General features: G+C 37.3%; 1 protein-coding gene across 1 annotated transcript in view; it reads right to left on the reverse strand.

Moving 5' to 3' along the window:
• LOC147702336 (ATP-binding cassette sub-family A member 10-like) overlaps positions 1 to 19,365 on the reverse strand; it is a 1,673,715-nt gene that overhangs the window by 1,344,136 nt on the left and 310,214 nt on the right. The window contains exon 6 of the mRNA XM_086930968.1: positions 5,620 to 5,846. Coding sequence (XP_086787094.1) covers positions 5,620 to 5,846 — 227 coding nt within the window. The remainder of the gene's footprint in view (positions 1 to 5,619; positions 5,847 to 19,365) is intronic.

Raw genomic sequence — 19,365 nt, forward strand, 5'->3', positions numbered from 1 at the left:
TTTATTCTTGCAGGTGATTGCAATGAAATTTTGGCTCCATTTCTGGATCGGTACTCATCAGCTCCCTTTGTACCTCATAAATCTCATAAACTATTTACACGAACAATAAAACAATACAAAATCAAAGATGCTTGGAGAATCTGCAATCCAACCTTAAGAGATTATTCCTTTTACTCACTTGCGCATCACACTCAGTCACGTCTAGATTATATTTTTATATCTAATAACATCTCTCAATCACTCATGAAGGAGGATATTGGCTCTATTCAAATATCTGATCATGCTCCTGTTACCATTCACCTTGATAATTTACATTAAACCAAATTGCTTCACAAATGGCGTTTTAATAATGCCCTATTTTTAGACCCAGTTTTTACATCATCATTCACTTCTTTTTTTAATGAATATTTCACTATTAATCAAACGGATGACATGTCTTTTCAAGTAGTTTGGTATGCCTTTAAGGCTTCAGCCAGAGATTTTATTATTTGTTTTGTTTCCAAGAAACGTAGAAAAGCACAACAAACCACCAATGCTCTGTTATCCAAAATTGAGAAATTGGAACACTCTTATTACTCTTCTAAATGAAAGACCTGCCTATCTGAACTCCTAAAAGCCAAATTTCAATTTAATCAAGACACTACTAACAACGCTTCAAATTATTTATTGAAATCTAGCGACGGAAAATTATTGGCTAACTATTTAAAAGTTAAACAAAATAAGCTAAACTCTTGTTTTTGTCACTGATCATTCATTGCAATTTAAGGATGAAGAGATTCTAAATGAATTCCTTCAGTTCTATTAATCATTATATTCATCTGAAACTCCTTCTTCTGACCACTCTCTCTCAATTCCTTTCCAAAATGTGTTGTTCCCCTGATTTGCACCCAGATCTCTCCCTTTTAGAATCCGACATTACACAGAAAGAACTTCAAGCCTCTTTAAAAATTCTCAAAAAAGATAAAGCCCCTGGCCCTGATGGTTTCACTGTAGAATTCTTTACTCACTTTGCTTCCTTGTTGATTCCTAAACTGCATACCCTTATACATACTTTTTTACAATCCGGAGGCTCTACTGGATCTTTTTCCGATGCTCTTATATGCCTCATACCTAAGGATAGTAAGGATCCTCAACATTGTAAAAATTACTGACCTATCTCCCTAGTCAATAAAGATTAATAAAAAAATTCAAAAGCTCTAGCAATGCGATAGGAATCTCAGATGACTGATTTGCTGGGGACTGAGCAATCGGGTTTTGTTAAGGGGAGGCTTATTACTGACAACACTTGTTTATTTTTTGATATTCTCTCCAAGGCCTCACATGTTTCTCATTCCTTGACAGCCATAGCTTTGGATGCAGAAAAAGCTTTCAATAGAGTCGAATGGCCTTATCTTTTTCATACACCTAAGTGGTTTAGTTTTGGTCCAAAAATGATTGCTTTCATTTCGATTTTGTATTCCAACTCAAGAGCAGCTGCAACAGCAAATGGTGATATCTCCTCTTATTTTAACCTTGGTAGGGGAGTTAGACAGGGATGTCCTCTCTCTCCGTTTCTTTTTATTATCGCCTTAGAACCTTTTTTTGCTCTGAATTCGTCAAAACAATAACATTCACATCTTTACTTATAAGGAGACCAGAATTAAAATGGCAGCTTATTCCGATGATGTGCTTTTGTTTCTTTCGCAAACTCAAGTCTCTCTACCTGCTTTTCTGGAGGAAGTGGAATCCTTTAAGTTTGTGTCTGGATATAAATTGAAGAGGGCCAAGTGTGAAATTTTACCCTTGACAAAATATACTTTTAAAGCTGACTTTGCTATTTTAGGTTTCTCATGGAGCCCCCAATGTATTAAATACTTAGGTTTGCATTTTGCTCCTTTCATATCAGGAACGTTGTCACGATGCATGGAAAATTGCATACAGAGATTATCTTCTTTATCAACAAAGTGGCATCCCTTACACTTGTCCTGGTGGGGTCGTTTAGACACCATAAAAATGATGCTATCCCCCATAGTCCTATACTCAATCTGTAATATTCCATTATCAATTCGTCTCAAACATTTTAAAAAACGTAATTCTATCTTATCTTCCTTTTTATGGAGACACAAGAAATCACGTACGTCCATCCACAAATTGATTTGTTCAAAATAGGAAGGTGGGACGAATTTTCCTGACTTTCCTTTTTATCTTGATTCCTTCATATTAAGTCAGTCATCACATTGGCTTTCCCTCCTTCCATAAATTGTTCTCTTTGGACAACACTAGAATGATCTTTTATCTCTCCCTTCTCCTTCCGTGAATATTTGTCCTTTACGCACAAGCCACAATCTGTTTCCCATCCTCAAACATACTTCCAAATTTATTCCAGTGACGCCTTAGACATCTTTTCTCAATTTTCCTATATGGCACAACAAACACATCCTAATAAATAATAGACCTATATTTTGGAAATCTTGGAGACAACGAGGGTTGTTCTGGGTGAACCAATTATACAATCGAGATGTGATTGTACCCTTCATACAAGCTAGTACTGTTTTTGGCTTTCCCTCAAATTTCTGTTCCAAATATTCTCTCTTAACACAAGCTATCCAATCTGCTATTTCACAACACACAACATCCCATATTAGCAAACCTCCTGAATCCACTCATGCAGATAAATTGCGTTCCTTATTACTTCATGAATCCAAGGCTTCCATTATATATACATTTTTACACAGCTCACCTATTCCAAGAGACAAAACTATGGTAGAACTATTGTGGGAAAAGGAACTTGACACCTCTTGGTCGAGAGATTTCTGGGATAAAAAATGGCTTAAACTTAGGAAATCTTATAGAGCCGCAAACACGACACAAACACTCTTTTTCATTTACAGTAGGCTCCTACTATTTCCCCTTGCCCTTAGTACATATCCTTCTGATACTTCACACAATTGTTGGTCCTGCTCGCTACCACATGCAGACTTATTCCATCTGCTTTTTACATGCAAGTTTGTTCTGATTTTTTTGGAAAAGGTGTGGTCACAACTTAATTTGAAATTTACGCCAACCATTCCTTCTCTATTTCAAATATCTTTTTAGGTAGTTTATCTTCTATATGGGAAAATTGTGACATCAATGTAAAAGTAATTGACCTGGTATTAGCAGTAGCCTTTCAACAAATAACTAAGAATTGGAAAGACTTCACTAAACTCTCATATCAAGCATGGTGGTACGTTGTCTGTTACAATCATAGGCTAAACACCACATTTGTGTACCCGACACATCTATAATCCAAACCTTTAGATTTGTGGACAGGGGTTACACTATATATTGATACTAGTGCTAAATGCTCTGCTCTCCCTACACCTATGCAGCAAGAAGTTACTAAACCCCCATGACTTCCTTTATGTTATTATACAGTTCTATTCATACTTCACTATGTATTATACATTTCTGTAGAATGTGTAAAATTATCTTTCTTTTGTTTTTTCCTCTCATACCGATGTAGCATTTGATATGGTTGTATTGATTATATACGAAATATTTGATTGACTGTTTTATATCCATAGTATTTATTTAATCCAACTGATATATTGTATGTAATCTTCGTACCCTCACTGTTTTTATATTCTATACATTATTGCAATTCTTTATCCTAATGAACTAATTTTTGAACTAAAAGAAAAGAGAGACATTGAAGAGTATAATTTCTGCATTTACTAGAGATATGTCGAACCAATTTTTGTGGATTTGAGGTGCTCAAAGACTTCACCATATGCTAAAATGTGTTTCGACATGAACGTAATATGCATATGTGCAGGTGGTGTGGGTTGTTTTTGTATGGAAAGGAAAAAGGTGTTATTGATAATATACAGAAATGTTGATAGACTAATTTATGCACTTAATGTTTACTTTTCAACACAATTGGGAAAATCAAATTATTCGGATGACAGTCAGTTTAATTGAAAGGACACACAATTGAGCGGCTAAATGCAGAACAAATCAAAACATTCAGCCCCAGTCAAGAGATCTGGGTTAAATCCATAATTATTCTGTTTATCATGCCACCTCAGTTTATACCTGGCCGCATGCAAATCAATCTTGACCCTGTGCCCAATGGGAACAGTCCAGCCCCAACTGCCAAGCCAGCTCCTTCCTGAAGAGGGTCAGGTTAATAGGCATCCCTGCTGGACCCCTTTTTCTACTGCTATGCGACTGGTCATTTCATCAACCTTCACCATCTCACATGTGAATAGTTATTTTATGTGGCGTTATTATTATAGATAGTATATTGTCTAGAACACTTGTCCCTCACAGGTCTATAAATCCAACATATAGATGGCTGTTTATATTAAAAGTCACTTGATGATGCTCTTTTCTACACCTCATTTACAATATGGCAACTAGGGAGCTCCTAGTCAGTGCTCTGAAATTATTGAAATGCACTACCCAAAACTGTAAAAATACTACATAAAAATAAGCAAAGACACAACTTGAGGTTATTACTACGCATGGTAGAGGAAACCCAAAATACACATTTATTAACTGCTAATAAAGCAGATATTTTCTGAACTTACCTATTCCAAGCAATACAAGTGATTCATATTAAATTCCCTCAGATCTAACAGTAACATGGGCTAAGGGTCCCATGCATAATTATTTTTTCATAAAATGGTATTTGGGCCACTGGCTACTGCAATATAAGCCAACAAGATTATCAAAGGGGTGGCCATGAGAACAGAAAAAATAAAAGCATTGTTAGGAGTGGTTCATGTAATGGAGGTCCTACAAGGTTCTGAGAAGTCTATGAATGAGCTGAAAGCCACAAACCATGAATGTCCTTTTGTAGTTTTCAGAATGGACTAGAATATTTCAGAGTTCCTCAGGATCAAATGCACACAAACAACCAACCCTAAAAGTAAAAAATTCAGAAAAGTAAAAAAAAATAGAAATAATCCAGAGAATAAAGGGCCAGATGTACGACCAGTTTTTGCATTAAAAAAAACTGCTTCATTGACAAGCAATCCCAGACATGGAGGTCTGCTGAGCCCAGCAGGCCACCATCCCTGGGAGGACCAGCCATTCCCAATGGGGTCGCAAATTGCGAGTGGCTCATTAATATTAGCCTTGCATGTTGCGACCCCATTAGGAATCGCAATCAGTGTCTCTGACACTGTTGTACATTCCAAATTGTGACTCACAATTGACCGCAAATTGCGAGTCGCAATTTTTAATGGTCGTACATCTGGCCCAAAATAATTAGAAGTACTACTCGAGATATAACGTGGACAAGATACTCAGAAAACTACACAGTAAATTGACATAGTCGGAGAAACTATAACTTTACTTATGGAAAGAGTGCAGAATCCAGTTGTGTGTAATGGTAAAACTGAGTAGTATACTATGTAGCAACAAAGTAGAAACATTGAAAATTGACCTTTAAACAATTATGTCCAGATGTCAAAATGAGTGTTTGTAACCACAGAACAATAACTCACCCTGCGAGTTAACATTAGAAGGGAATATTCAGTGACCTAGAAGCAGACTAGCAGTTATGTTTTGGAGTGATAAAAGATAAGATGACAATGGTAAAAGATAAGATAACCATCCAATTCAAGCATATTTAAAACTTTGATTACTCACCAGAAAGACATGTCACGCAAGCCCATCATCCATAGTAATTCCTTGTGTTTCTCCTTCTCTCGTGCCACATTTAGTGTCATGAAGTATAGCAGAGGGAAGAACACCATGCTCAGCAGAATGGTGAACGCCCCATGTGTGAGCGGTTCAATTAAGAAGGTGCCATGGAACTTCATTACTATGCCAACCGCTGACTTAAGTTCATTCCAAACTGAATGATTGGTTGTGACCTAAAAAAAACATTTTGCTAGCAATTTTTGTCATTCATTTAGTTTCAAGACAACAGAATAAACCAATGTATATGTTTGCATTCATTGATTAGTCATTGCTTTAAGTGTGCAACACCTTGGGAAAACTGTACAGAATCGTAGTAAAGGTACTGTATTAGCATTTCATCAACAGAACAGAAACTGTGTTTAATATACACTCCAACAGAAGCCCATAAAAGTTACACAATGAAAAACAGATAAACATTCTTGCATGTGTGACACCTTAGCAATCCACAACCACTGTAGGAATAGACATATTTGATGAATGGAAGTGACAGAATGCCATGCAGGTCTTGAGTAAGAAAAACAGAAACCATGTGTTCCCAGTTACCAAGTACATGAGTGGGACCCTGAGTGTCCCCATAGAAATGAGGAGCTTCTGGCGAAATCAGTAAGTCCTGACCTACTTACTCTCAATGCCTTCATTTCACCTAGAAAGGTAAAGTCTCTGAATGTAAGACGCCAGATTAGTGATGCTCCAATTAATCCCAAGACTGGCCCTAACAGATTTAAGAGGCCACTCGTATTGAAGGCCAAAGTCATTGAATGGCGGTGGTAAAAATGATTGATGATGATTTGAACATTATTTAAGGAGCTGTTTGTTTGGTAGATGTAGTATACATTTTAAGTAAGGGGTTAAGATTGTTTTACCTTTTTTGATAATTTCAGTATCATTGATGGGCTTTTTTATGGAAGGAAAGGGCTGGGCACACTGAGAACAACTTTATTTCGATGGGACTTACGGTTGGCGGCGTATATGCTTTTGTTGAAAAGAAGCACTACGCTGGCAGGTTTGACCTGCTGGGAGTGAGTGAGCTGCTCTTAATTGTAGCTCAAGTGATTGACAGCTGTTCAACCACTTTTGTGTGAGCACTGTTACTCGCTCCCAGCTACGTGAGCATATAGGCATGTGAGTAGGGGCCATTTTGTTTTTAGAAACTATAGCTTTGAGAGTGGGGAGTGACAACAGCCATGTTTTGGTAATGTGAAATTATCGTTACTAGTTACGCTGAGTAGATGCTTCGTCGGCAAGTTTAGAGGAGTTTAGATATGTTGATATCTTTTGATAGGTGGCAGTCAGGCCTTTTTAGAGTTAACTTGAAGTAATCTTTATTTTGCCATTATGGTAATCTCAGCTGAGGGTCAGAGTCTGGATGGGAAGTTTCAGGCTTCTGTGGATAAGGCTTACTTGAATTTGGCATCTCAACTAGGAAAAAGATTTGATGAGTGTGTGGAGAGGTTAATGCTTGCCATAAGTAAATCGTCTGACAAGCATTTGTGGCCTGTTGAGGAGTCAAAGGCAAAAGCAGGCGTGTCTACTGAGGAACAAACACAATCCAGAAAAAGAAGCATCTGATTTGGATAAATCCCATATTGTAAGGCAACATAATGTTTCCGGTGAAAATAGGAAAAGGGCAACTCATTTGGAGTTGGAGGATATGGCTATAAAGGCAACAAAAAGGGGTCTCAAAGTGGTTGCTTGTGATGAATCATCAAGTAGTGGTGATGTTGAGATAAGTTGCTCTTCTTATTTTGAGGATTCAAATCCGGAGGAAACTAGGATGAAAAGACAAAAGAGGGACCTCAAGAAAGCTGGAGTGGTTAAAGGATTATTGGATATTTTTAGGGAGGACATGGTTGATCCTCTTCTTGGTAAGCATACTTTATTGCCTCAGTGGACCCCAGCAAATCACGTGGTTCAATATGTGGAGAATTGGGTCCGATGTGAATGCCAAAGGAAGGGAAAACTCAATTAAGGTCAGAGTGTCCAAGATTAATGTTGAGTAATAAGGTGGCATGTACTTCCAAGCTGGATCCTAAGATGGTGGTGTTTCTAAATATTCTGGAGGGGATCCTAGGAAGGGTCTGGATAAAGGCAAAACTGGTTATCAGGATAGATTAATGGATGTGCTAGGTCCTTTAAAAAAGATTTTCGATATATGTTAGGAGGCATATATGAATAATGCATGCAGTAATTTGGAAAAGATGCATGAGTGGGTGCAAAGAGAAATTTGCTTGTTGGGTAGCTCTAATGAAGCCTTATGTGTTGAGAGGAAGAAAAGTAACCTTACGAAAATAGACTCAAAATTGTCTAAGATTGCCAATAAGGAGTCGGGGGTCAGAGGCCAATGGTTTACTGTTTGGTAAAGAGTTTATTAAGGATAGTTTGGCATGTGTGGGAACATTCACTTAAATTCAGAAGGTTTAGAAAGATATTAAAAATGTTTTTGGTGGAGCTGGGAAAATGAGGGTGGATTTCCCGTCTGAGGAGATGGAATTACTCGGGCAGTGTGTTCTCGAGGATTTAGATCCCTTCCTTGACACCAAGCTTCTTCCCTCAGCATCAAAGGGGAAGTGCTAGAAGTTCAAGAGGCGACAGAATGGCTTGAGGAGAGTCAGGAATATTTTGCAAGAGGCCCTAAATATATATATATATATATATATATATATATATATATATATATATATATATATATATATATATATGTATATATATATATATCCGCTCCAACAATCCCTCCCCGCAATACTCGGGAAACAGGAGGCAGCACTCCAAAGATAGGATTCACAAAGTTTTAATCTCACAAAAAGCGCTTTCGGCACTCGGCCTTCGTCAGTAATGAGACAGTGAGAAGTTCCAATCATCATTCATTTAAACTTTCACGTTGCGCGAGTAATAAACATAAAGATAGGACTCAAAATTGAATCGGCATCCGCCATCTCAGAGTGGATGTGAAAGCATTGTGTTAAACGCTTATGTTAACAATTATGCATAAATCATTGTTAGAATGCAAAAAGCCCAATATGGCTACAATATCCACACAATGCAATTGATTCTCATGTATTGATACTTAATCACGCCCTGGATGGGCAAACATAAAGATAGAGCTCAAATTCAATCGGCATCCGCCATCTTGGAATGAGGGTTGTGTCACGTTGCAGACACTATGAATGGTTTATGCCCATCCAGGGCGTGATAAAGTGATGACACATGGGGATCAATTGCATTGTGTAGATATTGTAGCCATAAACGGCTCTTGTGAGTATTAATATTGAATTATGCATAACTATTGACATAAGTGTTTTACACAATGCTTTTACATTTGTATACCTGAACCCATTCCAAGATGGCGGATGCCGATTGAATTTGAGTTCTATCTTTATGTTTGCCCATCCAGGGCGTGATTAAGTATCAATACATGAGAATCAATTGCATTGTGTGGATATTGTAGCCATATTGGGCTTTTTGCATTCTAACAATGATTTATGCATAATTGTTAACATAAGCGTTTAACACAATGCTTTCACATCCACTCTAAGATGGCGGATGCCGATTCAATTTTGAGTCCTATCCTTATGTTTATTACTCGCGCAACGTGAAAGTTTAAATGAATGATGATTGGAACTTCTCACTGTCTCATTACTGACGAAGGCCGAGTGCCGAAAGCGCTTTTTGTGAGATTAAAACTTTGTGAATCCTATCTTTGGAGTGCTGCCTCCTGTTTCCCGAGTATTGCGGGGAGGGATTGTTGGAGCGGATATTGTTGTCGGGTGCACCCCCGACTGGCAGGCACCCGCCTTTGAGTGCTACAGGCTGGTGCGAGTGGAGCTTTCATATATATATATATATATGGCTGTCAACATTGTAAACAGTCCGGAGCGGCCGCCATATTGTCTCTCGATAGGATCGAGAGACAAGAGGTGCTGAAAAACGAAGGGGGAAATGAAGGAAAGGGGGCAAGGTAGACCCCCTAGGATTGATGAGGGGGATATTAAAGTGCCCCGCCGGGCAAAAAAATAAAAATGCGATTTTTCGCCGTAGAGACGCGTCCCGGTACCCGAACCGGGCAGCTAACTGGGCAGCTTATTGGCAGCGTAACGGGAGTCTGAGGAGAAGCTGATTGGCTGTCAACATTGTAAACAGTCCGGAGCGGCCGCCATCTTGTCTCTCGGTAGGATCGAGAGACAAGAGGTGAAAAAAAAAAGGTGTAAATGAAGTAAAGGGGTAAGGTAGACCCCTCCTGACCCCCTAGGATTGATGAGGGGGCTATTAAAGTTCCCCGCGGGGCAAAAGAAAAAAATTGGGATTTTTTGCAGTAGAGGCGCTTCCCAGCTAACCGGCAGCGTAACGGGAGTCCGACATCTTGTGTTTTTGGAGCGTCCGGTTTGCGTACCGGGTAGCGTTCCGGTAAGCGTAACAAGGGGAAAACCAAGAGAAACAGTAAAATAAAATTTAAAGGAATAGATTTCCACCAACCTTGGCAAAATTGTAGGGAATGTTTGTTTGATGTGCCTTTGCAATTCCTCAAGATATGTGCACGTGTGGATTTTGTCTAAATAAGGTTAAAAAAATATATATATATCTGTAAGCGTGCTCCGGCGCGCTTACGTTACGGGTTTTGTTTGTGCTGCAGAGACGATACGTCACGTTTATGCGACGCGTCATGAGGTGTCTCACGTGGCTACGTGATACGTCATGTAATAAAGAATACATTTTACAGCTATAGATATTAGCTTTTAAAAAACCAATGAAATTCACTGAAAAAACCATAGGTTATAGACCATATATAGTTAGGAATTTGCATTTACAAAAACATTGAAAATTCACTGAAAAAACCATAGGTTATAGACCATATATAGTTAGGGATTAGCATTTACAAAACCATAATTTACTCGCACAAAACCATAGAAATTTGCATATATAGTTAGTTGCAATAACTATATATCGCGCACCCGCAATCCACTGCTGATGATGTCACATATTACATCATTCATGACACGGTCAGTGACATCACTGATGACATCACTGATGACAGCTCAAATGACATCTCTGATGACATCTCAAATGACATCACTGATGACATCTCAAATGACATCACTGATGAAATCACTGATAGCATCTCATTTGACATTACTGATCACATCACTGATGATATAATTCATGTGATAATACGATGAACCTCTTCAGACTCTAATATAACCTTAGATACAATCAGTGTAAACAGACACTCACCGACTGTCACTCATCCATGGAGTTACTCACACACCTAGTCAGTCATGCAAAGAATCAATCACACCTCCATTTCCTCAACTATATAGTTATACACTCCTTACTTAATCAAACATATACTAACACATATTTACTCTCTTATACAATCACTGATACAAGTTCACAATGATATATACAGCCACTCACACATTCACTGGCTCTTATGCACAGTTATTTATATATGTCAACTCTTACATGTACTGTGTTTTACATATGTACTTACTTTGACATGTAGCACTGAGAAATCCAATCACTCACCAATACACTCATGGAGACAGTCAACCGCCCATACAGCTGTTTCAACATGCACTTTTGAACCCATACATCTAGTGAATCAACTGCTCACACATCTATGCACAGAGTCACACACCTCCAAGCCACCCCCACACACACACTCACTCTCCCATACAAATACTTGGGCAACCAATCAATAACCCATATAGTTACTCATATAGCTACTGATCAACACATGCAGCAGTTTACAGAACAACAGATATAATGATGCACAAATTAAGACAGTTTAGTCACTAACCCATGCACTCAGTGAGACACATTTAATCACTCACTCACTCATGCACCTACTAAATCCTTCATCCAGACACTTATACATCCACTCCTTCTTCAATATGTAAGACAAATTTTAACTTTACAGAAACAGACAGTCACTGGATGATGTCATCAGTGATGTCATCAGTGATGTCACTGACCATGTCATGAATGATGTAAATGTGACATCATCAGCAGTGGATTGTGGGTGCGCGATATATAGTTATTGCAACTAACTATATATGCGAATTTCTATGGTTTTGTGCGAGTAAATTATGGTTTTGTAAATGCTAATCCCTAACTATATATGGTCTATAACCAATGTTTTTTTCAGTGAATTTTCTTGCTTTTGTAAAAACTAATCCCTAACTATATATGGTCTATAACCTATGGTTTTTTCAGTGAATTTTTAATGTTTTTGTAAATGCAAATTCCTAACTATATATGGTCTATAACCTATGGTTTTTTCAGTGAATATATATATATATATATATATATATATATATATATATATATATATATATATATATATATATATATATATATATATATATATATATATATATATATATATATATATTTATATATATATATATATATATATATATATATATATATATATATATATATTACCTACTAGCAGTCGCCAGTAGGTAGTTATACTTAGGATTTTTTTCAATGTTAAATCTCAAAATTCTTTTTGGAATAACTTTAGCGCCGGTTGACGAATCTGACTGAAATTCTTCTCAAAATGGCCTTGCGGCGTTCCGGTCCTTCCCTGAAAGTTTGGGGAGGAGTCATCAAGCGGGGGCCGAGATAAAAGGGGGGTCCCAAAACGCGTTTTCCCTATGTTAATTTCCATAGGGCGGTCGATTTCACTTTTAGCCCGAACGGCTGAATGGATTTCCACCAAATTTGGCAAAATTGTAGGGACTGGTAGCCCGATGTGCCTTTGCTATGTCTCAAGATATGTGCTCCAGTGGATTTTGAGTAATTTAGGTTCAAAAAAATATATATATCTACAGGCGCGCTCCGGTACGCGCACCGGGGAGCGCACCGGGCGCGCCACGCGACTTGCGCGCAGAAAGCTGATTGGCTCTCGGGTGTCTGTAAACATTCGAAACAGTCCGGAGCGGCCGCCATTTTGTGTCTCGGTAAAATCGGGACACAAGAGGTGGCAAAAACAAAGGGGGGAGTTGACCATAAGGGGGCAGGGTAGACCCCCCCTGACCCCGTAGGTTTGATGTGGGGGCCATAAAAGGGCCCGCGGGGTCAAATGTTTTATTTTTTTTCGATTTTCGCAGGGGAAGCACCCGGTACGCGCACCGGGGAGCGCACCAGGGAGCGTACTATGGGGAAAAAAGAATCAGTTTTAAAAATTGTATGTTTATTAATTGTTCTTTTTGTTGTTTTTCTTTTTTTTTATTTAAGTACCAACATGTAGGTACCAATGCAGAGTCTATTATTTAATATACACTGTTTCCTTTGTAGATATCTCGCATGTTGTTACAGAAGTTATTGTGGTATATGGAATTCATAGCGTTGTCTGTCAGGAAAGCAGAAACAACATGGAGGCAGGAGATGATAAAGAGATGTTAAATACACATTAGAGATAATATAGTGGGAGAAAGTAAGTAACTATGAGCAAACTTTCTATGTAACACAAAAAAGTTGCACAGTATACTATAAGTCTCACTTTATATTTTAAACATTTTTGATCTACTTGATGAATTACATATAAAAATGAATAATGGCTCGAACAATTTTTGATTATTAAATATAAATTTATTCTTTTGATTCTTTTTCATAATTTAATAAAACTTCTAATAATATATTGTCTGGAATATCCTCATTTACATTCTGTGTTTCCATTGATTCCACACACTCAAGTAATTCAAGGTCCAGAGACTCATCCATAAAGTCAATGTTATCATTTTCTGCATTTTTTCCATCATGGTTGTTGTCCAAAACAATTTCAAAAGAAATATTCTTTTTTCCTTCCATTTTGTTGCTGTAAATTGCATAACAAATAATTATATCAGTAGAGATAGGGCACTGTTGGGTTTAAGTTCAGACATGTAGTTTGGATTTTTTAACAGTGAAGTTATCTATGGGCAGTGTATGGTATCAGGCTGGAATTAGAAATATAAAAAAGTGTATGTGATAAAGCCTAAGTAAATTTATAATAATACAAGAGAAGCCTTACTCAATCCATAACTATAACAGAGAAGCTTATCTCAATCTATAACTATTACAGAGGGATAGTAAATAACTAACAGAATATTTTTTCTCAATTTAACTTAAAGTGTACAACATACTTCACTTTCCAAAATAACAACTTACCTTTGAGAAAGCAGTTGAAGTTGTCAGTGTAATTTCTTTTCAAATGTACTTCAGGAAGTAGTAGTCAAAATGGCTGTGTTTCCTTCTCTCTTTTTTTTTATTCATGTACATAACCAATCAAATGTCAGGAAATAATCGTAAAAAATGAAAGAAACTTTTTAATTGGTTGTAAATTCTAACACTTCATATGTGTTTTGGTCATGTAATTTACCTCAGGATATTTAGACAGGCCTGTAGCCTAAATGTCTCAATGGAATTGCACCAAATTTGGGCAAATGGTAGGGACTGCTATATAGTAGGGCCTATTCTATATTTGTTGAAAGTGTCTCCAGTGGTTTTTCTGTAATTAACTTTCCCACCTTTTTTTAGGGAGCGCTTACCAGTGCGCGCACCGGTACGCGCACTGGCAGCGTTACAGGGGTCCTCCATTTTGTGTTTCGGTACAATCGAGACACAAGATGGAGGACAAACAACGTTGGGAATGGGTAGAAGGGGGCACTGTAGTCACTTCCTGACCCTCTAGGTTTTCTGAGGGGGGCTTAGGACGCTCATATAGGCAAAAAATAAACAAAAAATTGAAAAATTTTGCGGGGGAAGCGCTCGGTACGCGCACCGGTAAGCGTACCGGGGAGCGTACTTTGGTGAAAAATAGTGAAAAAAGTTAGAAAAAGATAAACGTTTTGAATGATCATAGGTAGTGTAGCTCTGAAAAGAGCTTTTGGTTTCTGTGGCTGTTTTAGGTACCTACAAGTAGGTTCCAATGCACAGTCTTAAATTCAGGAGGAATATTCTATTCCCCTCATCTGAGAAGTGCACACCATCTCCTCTGTAGATGTCTTGCATGTTGTAACGCAAGTTGTTGTTGTATATTGAACCCATTCCACAGTCTCTCATGTAAGCAGAAACAGATTTATTCACATGTTTCGGTGCTTTCTCAAATTGTGGACGAAATTGGTTGGACCAGTGTCATTTCTGTCTTTGGCATATATTGGAATATACCAAGCCAGTTTGTGGAAAAAGTGTCATCAATTGATCAAAGGTGTCTTTTAAAAGAATTTCCAGACCAACCCCAGTCATAGTGCCCAAATCATTTCCTCCACAGTGCACTATTAAGAGGTCAGGGTTTGGCAGATGCAAAAAGGTTTTCACCAATGGTATCAATTGATGACATCTCAATCCTATTTGGCCAATCCATTTGATTTCCACATTTGATAAATCAAGGTTGTGAAAATCTCTGCTAGCTGCATACCTTTGAGCCCAGTGGATGTAGCTATGCCCAGTAATCCATACAGAATACATGGTGAGAGAAGGTTCTGGTGCAGTCAGATGAAGTGTGGGAATGAAATGACAGTTGGAACAGTAGGAGTTTACAAAAAAATAATTGTGGAGTTTCCCTGCTGTTGAATCACAAGCAATGATTGGTGGATTCAGGTAGTTGAAAATAGAAAGTTAGGGTGCATGGTTTGTATTTTGGGAAACAGTGATGTTTCAAAAGTGAAATTCTGTGCTTGTACATAGGTTCTGCCCTTTGTTTTTTAAATGTTAATCAAAAAACGATTTTGGGGGCAAATCAATAGAATTTATATTTGGCTGTTATTTATGATTGTCTAGTGGCGCCAGTATGTCACTTTTAACATGGGAAGAAAGTGACGCACTGGTGGCGCAAGGCTTTCATAAATAAGGCCCTGAGTTTCTTTGCTCTTTGTTTGTGCTCTGCATTTTGATAATACTTGATATCAACATTTGCAAGGTAGAGGATTTGTATTTTTGGAAACCGTGATGTTTCAAAAGTGAAATTCTGTGCTTGTACATAGGTTCTGCCCTGTGTTTTTTAAATGTTAATCAAAAAACGATTTTTGGTGCAAATCAATAGAATTTATATTTGGCTCTTATTTATGATTGCCTTTTGGCGCCGGTGCGTCACTTTTAACATGGGACAAAAGTGACGCACTGGTGGGGCAAGCCCTTCATAAATAAGGCCCTGAGTTTCTTTGCTCTTGGTTTGTGTTCTGCTTTTTGATAATGCTTGCTATCAACCTTTGCAAGGTAGAGGATTTGTATTTTGGGAAACAGTGAGGATTCAAAAGTGAAATTCTGTGCTTGTACATAGGTTCTGCCCTGTGTTTTTTAAATGTTAATCAAAAAACGATTTTTGGTGCAAATCAATGGAATTTATATTTGGGTCTTATTTATGATTGACTTGTGGCGTAGGTATGTCACTTTTAACATGTGAAGAAAGTGACGCACTGGTGGCACAAGGCCTTCATAAATAAGGCCCTGAGTTTCTTTGCTCTTGGTTTGTGCTCTGCTTTTTGATAATGCTTGATATCAACATTTGCAAGGTAGAGGATTTGTATTTTGGGAAACAGTGATGTTTCAAAAGTGAAATTCTGTGCTTGTATATAGGTTCTGCCCTGTGTTTTTAAAATGTTAATCAAAAAACGATTTTTGGTGCAAATCAACGGAATTTATATTTGGGTCTTATTTATGATTGTCTTGTGGCGTAGGTATGTCACTTTTAACATGGGAAGAAAGTGACGCACTGGTGGCGCAAGGCTTTCATAAATAAGGCCCTGAGTTTCTTTGCTGTTGGTTTGTGTCTTGCTTTTTGATAATGCTTGATATCAACATTTGCAAGATAGAGGATTCATATCTTGGGAAACAGTGAGGTTTCAAAAGTGAAATTCAGTGCTTGTACATAGGTTCTGCCCTGTGTTTTTTAAATGTTATTCAAAAAACGATTTTTGGTCCAAATCAATGGTATTTATATTTGGGTATTATTTATGATTGTCTTGTGGTGCCGGTATGTCTCTTTTAACATGGGATGCACTGGTGGCGCAAGGCCTTCATAAATAAGGCCCTGAGTTGCTGTTGTATAAACTTAAATATGTTGCAATTTATTGTTTATATTGTTTGATTTTTGTCATTACTTTGTTATTTGCTAATAGTGGTCTTTAATGTGTTTTTTTTTTCAGAACAACAGATTCAAATCAACTTTTTAAAAGCAAGCAAAAATGCCTTCAAGGCAAAGAAGTATCAAAAATACCATACGTAAAAGGAAAACATCAGCAACAGAATTTATGGAATCCTCTACAACAACTACTTCAAAAAACACCAGAAAAGCTCCTGGTAAGACAATTAAGTCTTTTCTTCGCAACATATGTCGTACAAAAAGAAATGATATTGGTAATGTGAATATTCAGAAGGAGACAGCAAATCTAAAAAGGAAGGAGAGGCCCACAAAAAATGTCTCGATTGGAGTAGGAGAGAAGAGAATGGATAGCAAAAGAAGGGTAAATCAATTTAGGGACATTCGTAGGCGAATGTTTCGTAATAGGGTAGTTTTAAATTTGCTAAAAAATGATAAGAAAGGTAAACAGAGAACTGCTTTTTATAAGAAAAATAAAAGTGTAGAGAAGATTGTTGATCATGCTTTTGAAGTTAAGAAAAAATTATTTATTTTAGTAATCAATAGAATTAGGATACTTAATAAGGCAATTGATGTTTTCAAATCGAACAGTAGATGGAAAAGAATTATTAATCAGACTAATTTTTGTGAAGTATTTTCTGGCGAATGGATGCATAGTTCAAGTTCTGAGCCATTTTTCAATGAAGAGAGTTACTTTCAGGAAAATGATTTGGTGCATTCAGTTGACACCAGTGGTCGAGCATATGAGGTGAAAGATGGTTGTGTGATGGAAAAAGAGAAACTTGTGTCTAGAGATGCAGAAGAGGTGTTAGCTGATGAAGTTTTAGGGAGACGTACTAAGGGTCCAGTGTACACATGGAAGTCCAGTAGTATTTGTAGTGTGCGACAGGATTCAATCGATTTGCTTCGAAATTTCTTACGTACATATAGTAAGAAAAGTCTCAAACAAAAAATGAAGATCTTGCAAGAGTTAGATCCTTGCAGAATGAGAGAAAGCACAGGTTTGCATGGGCATTCACTGGCTTGTCTTTCTAGAAAAGTATGTCAGAGTGTTTTTCATCATTTTAGGATGTTAGCAGTGCATCATAATAAGGTGAGGAAATTAGTGAGAAAGTTGTATTATGCAAAAAGTCCAGCACTTAAGCTTAAACAGTTAAACAGTGCTCTTTTGCATGGATCTGAAGTGGATGTGAAGACTATTTGTGAAGAAATTGAGTTTTGTTATTTTGGGAGCAAAGAGGACAGTGTAGAAATGGATATAGTAATGGATGGTAATGTGGAAGACAATGGACAGATTTCAAGTACAGAAAAGTTTGACGAGTAAATTACTAAGTTTAAGGTGAAATCAAGTGAAAGGCCTAATTTAACTTGTGTGTGTTGTCGACGGACTCATTATAAGATTCAGACTAGGTTAGTTGATTTATATGCAAAATGTGAATTGGAAAATGATAGTGAATGGAAGGATTTTGTAAGTTATTTGTTGGTGGAAAATTATTTTGATTTGAGTTTTGATCAGCGTATTTGTAATTATTGTTTGAAAAAATTAAATGAAAATAGATTGCCTGCTAGATCAGTTCATAATAATCTTCAGTTGATAGATATTCCTTCTGAATTGATGGATTTAAATACTTATGAATCAATTTTGATTCAATGTGTCCATCCTTTTCAAGCTATTGTTCGCATGGAGCCTAAGATAGGGAAATTACCTCCTACAGATTTACAAAGAGGATTAAAGGGAAGAGTTGTTTATTTGCCTCTAGATGTCAAGAAAAATATTGATACAATTGGTGTAGAAAGAGTAGAAGAGGATCCTCTAGTTATTCTAGTTAATGGGGTTCTGACAAAGAGTAAGAAAATCTGGCAAGATTTAGTGGATGTTAGGAAAGTCAAAAAGGCAACGTTGTATTTGGTCAAAAACAATGAGTACTATAAAGATGTAAGTGTTGGAGCAGAGGAAACAGCTACAGAAGAAGACAGTGATTGTTCAGTTGGCCAAATTGAAAAAGTTGATGTGTCTAGAAGTGAAGAAATATATGAACATTATACTGTTCATCCTTTGCATTCCAAAGAAGTAATGGGGAATGCAATTGACTTGTTTCAAATGAAAGCAGCAAAAGGAAGTCCCGTTAGTGTATGGGAAAAAAGTTTGGAAGCTCGTTGTTTTCCACAGTTATTTCCAACAGGTCGTGGTGGACGATATGACGATCGACCAGTTCAAATTCCTGCAGCTGAATACCGGACTTTAAGATTATATGCTGAAGATTCAAGGTTTCGGCAATGCATACGGTATCTGTTTCATCTACTGTATGAAAGTGATTTGTCTGGTCTTTCTTATGCAGTTAATCATATATTAAAAAATGGAGCTCATCTGCAAAATGTTTCTGCAAGGGACTTTATGGAGAAAGTCAATCTGCAAGATAGTATTTTGGAATCTCAGCTAATCAATATCATGGCATGTCAGCGTGGAACCAATGAGTATTGGTTCCATCGTCATGGAGAATTGAAATGTATGCTAAGAAACTTAGGAACTCCTACATGGTTCCTCACTCTTAGCTGTGCTGAGTATGCATCGGATGACTTACTTCAATTTCTACGAGAGGCAAATGGAAACA

This window comes from Lissotriton vulgaris, chromosome 7, assembly GCF_964263255.1.
Source record: "Lissotriton vulgaris chromosome 7, aLisVul1.2, whole genome shotgun sequence".
Classification (NCBI taxonomy): Eukaryota; Metazoa; Chordata; class Amphibia; order Caudata; family Salamandridae; genus Lissotriton; species Lissotriton vulgaris.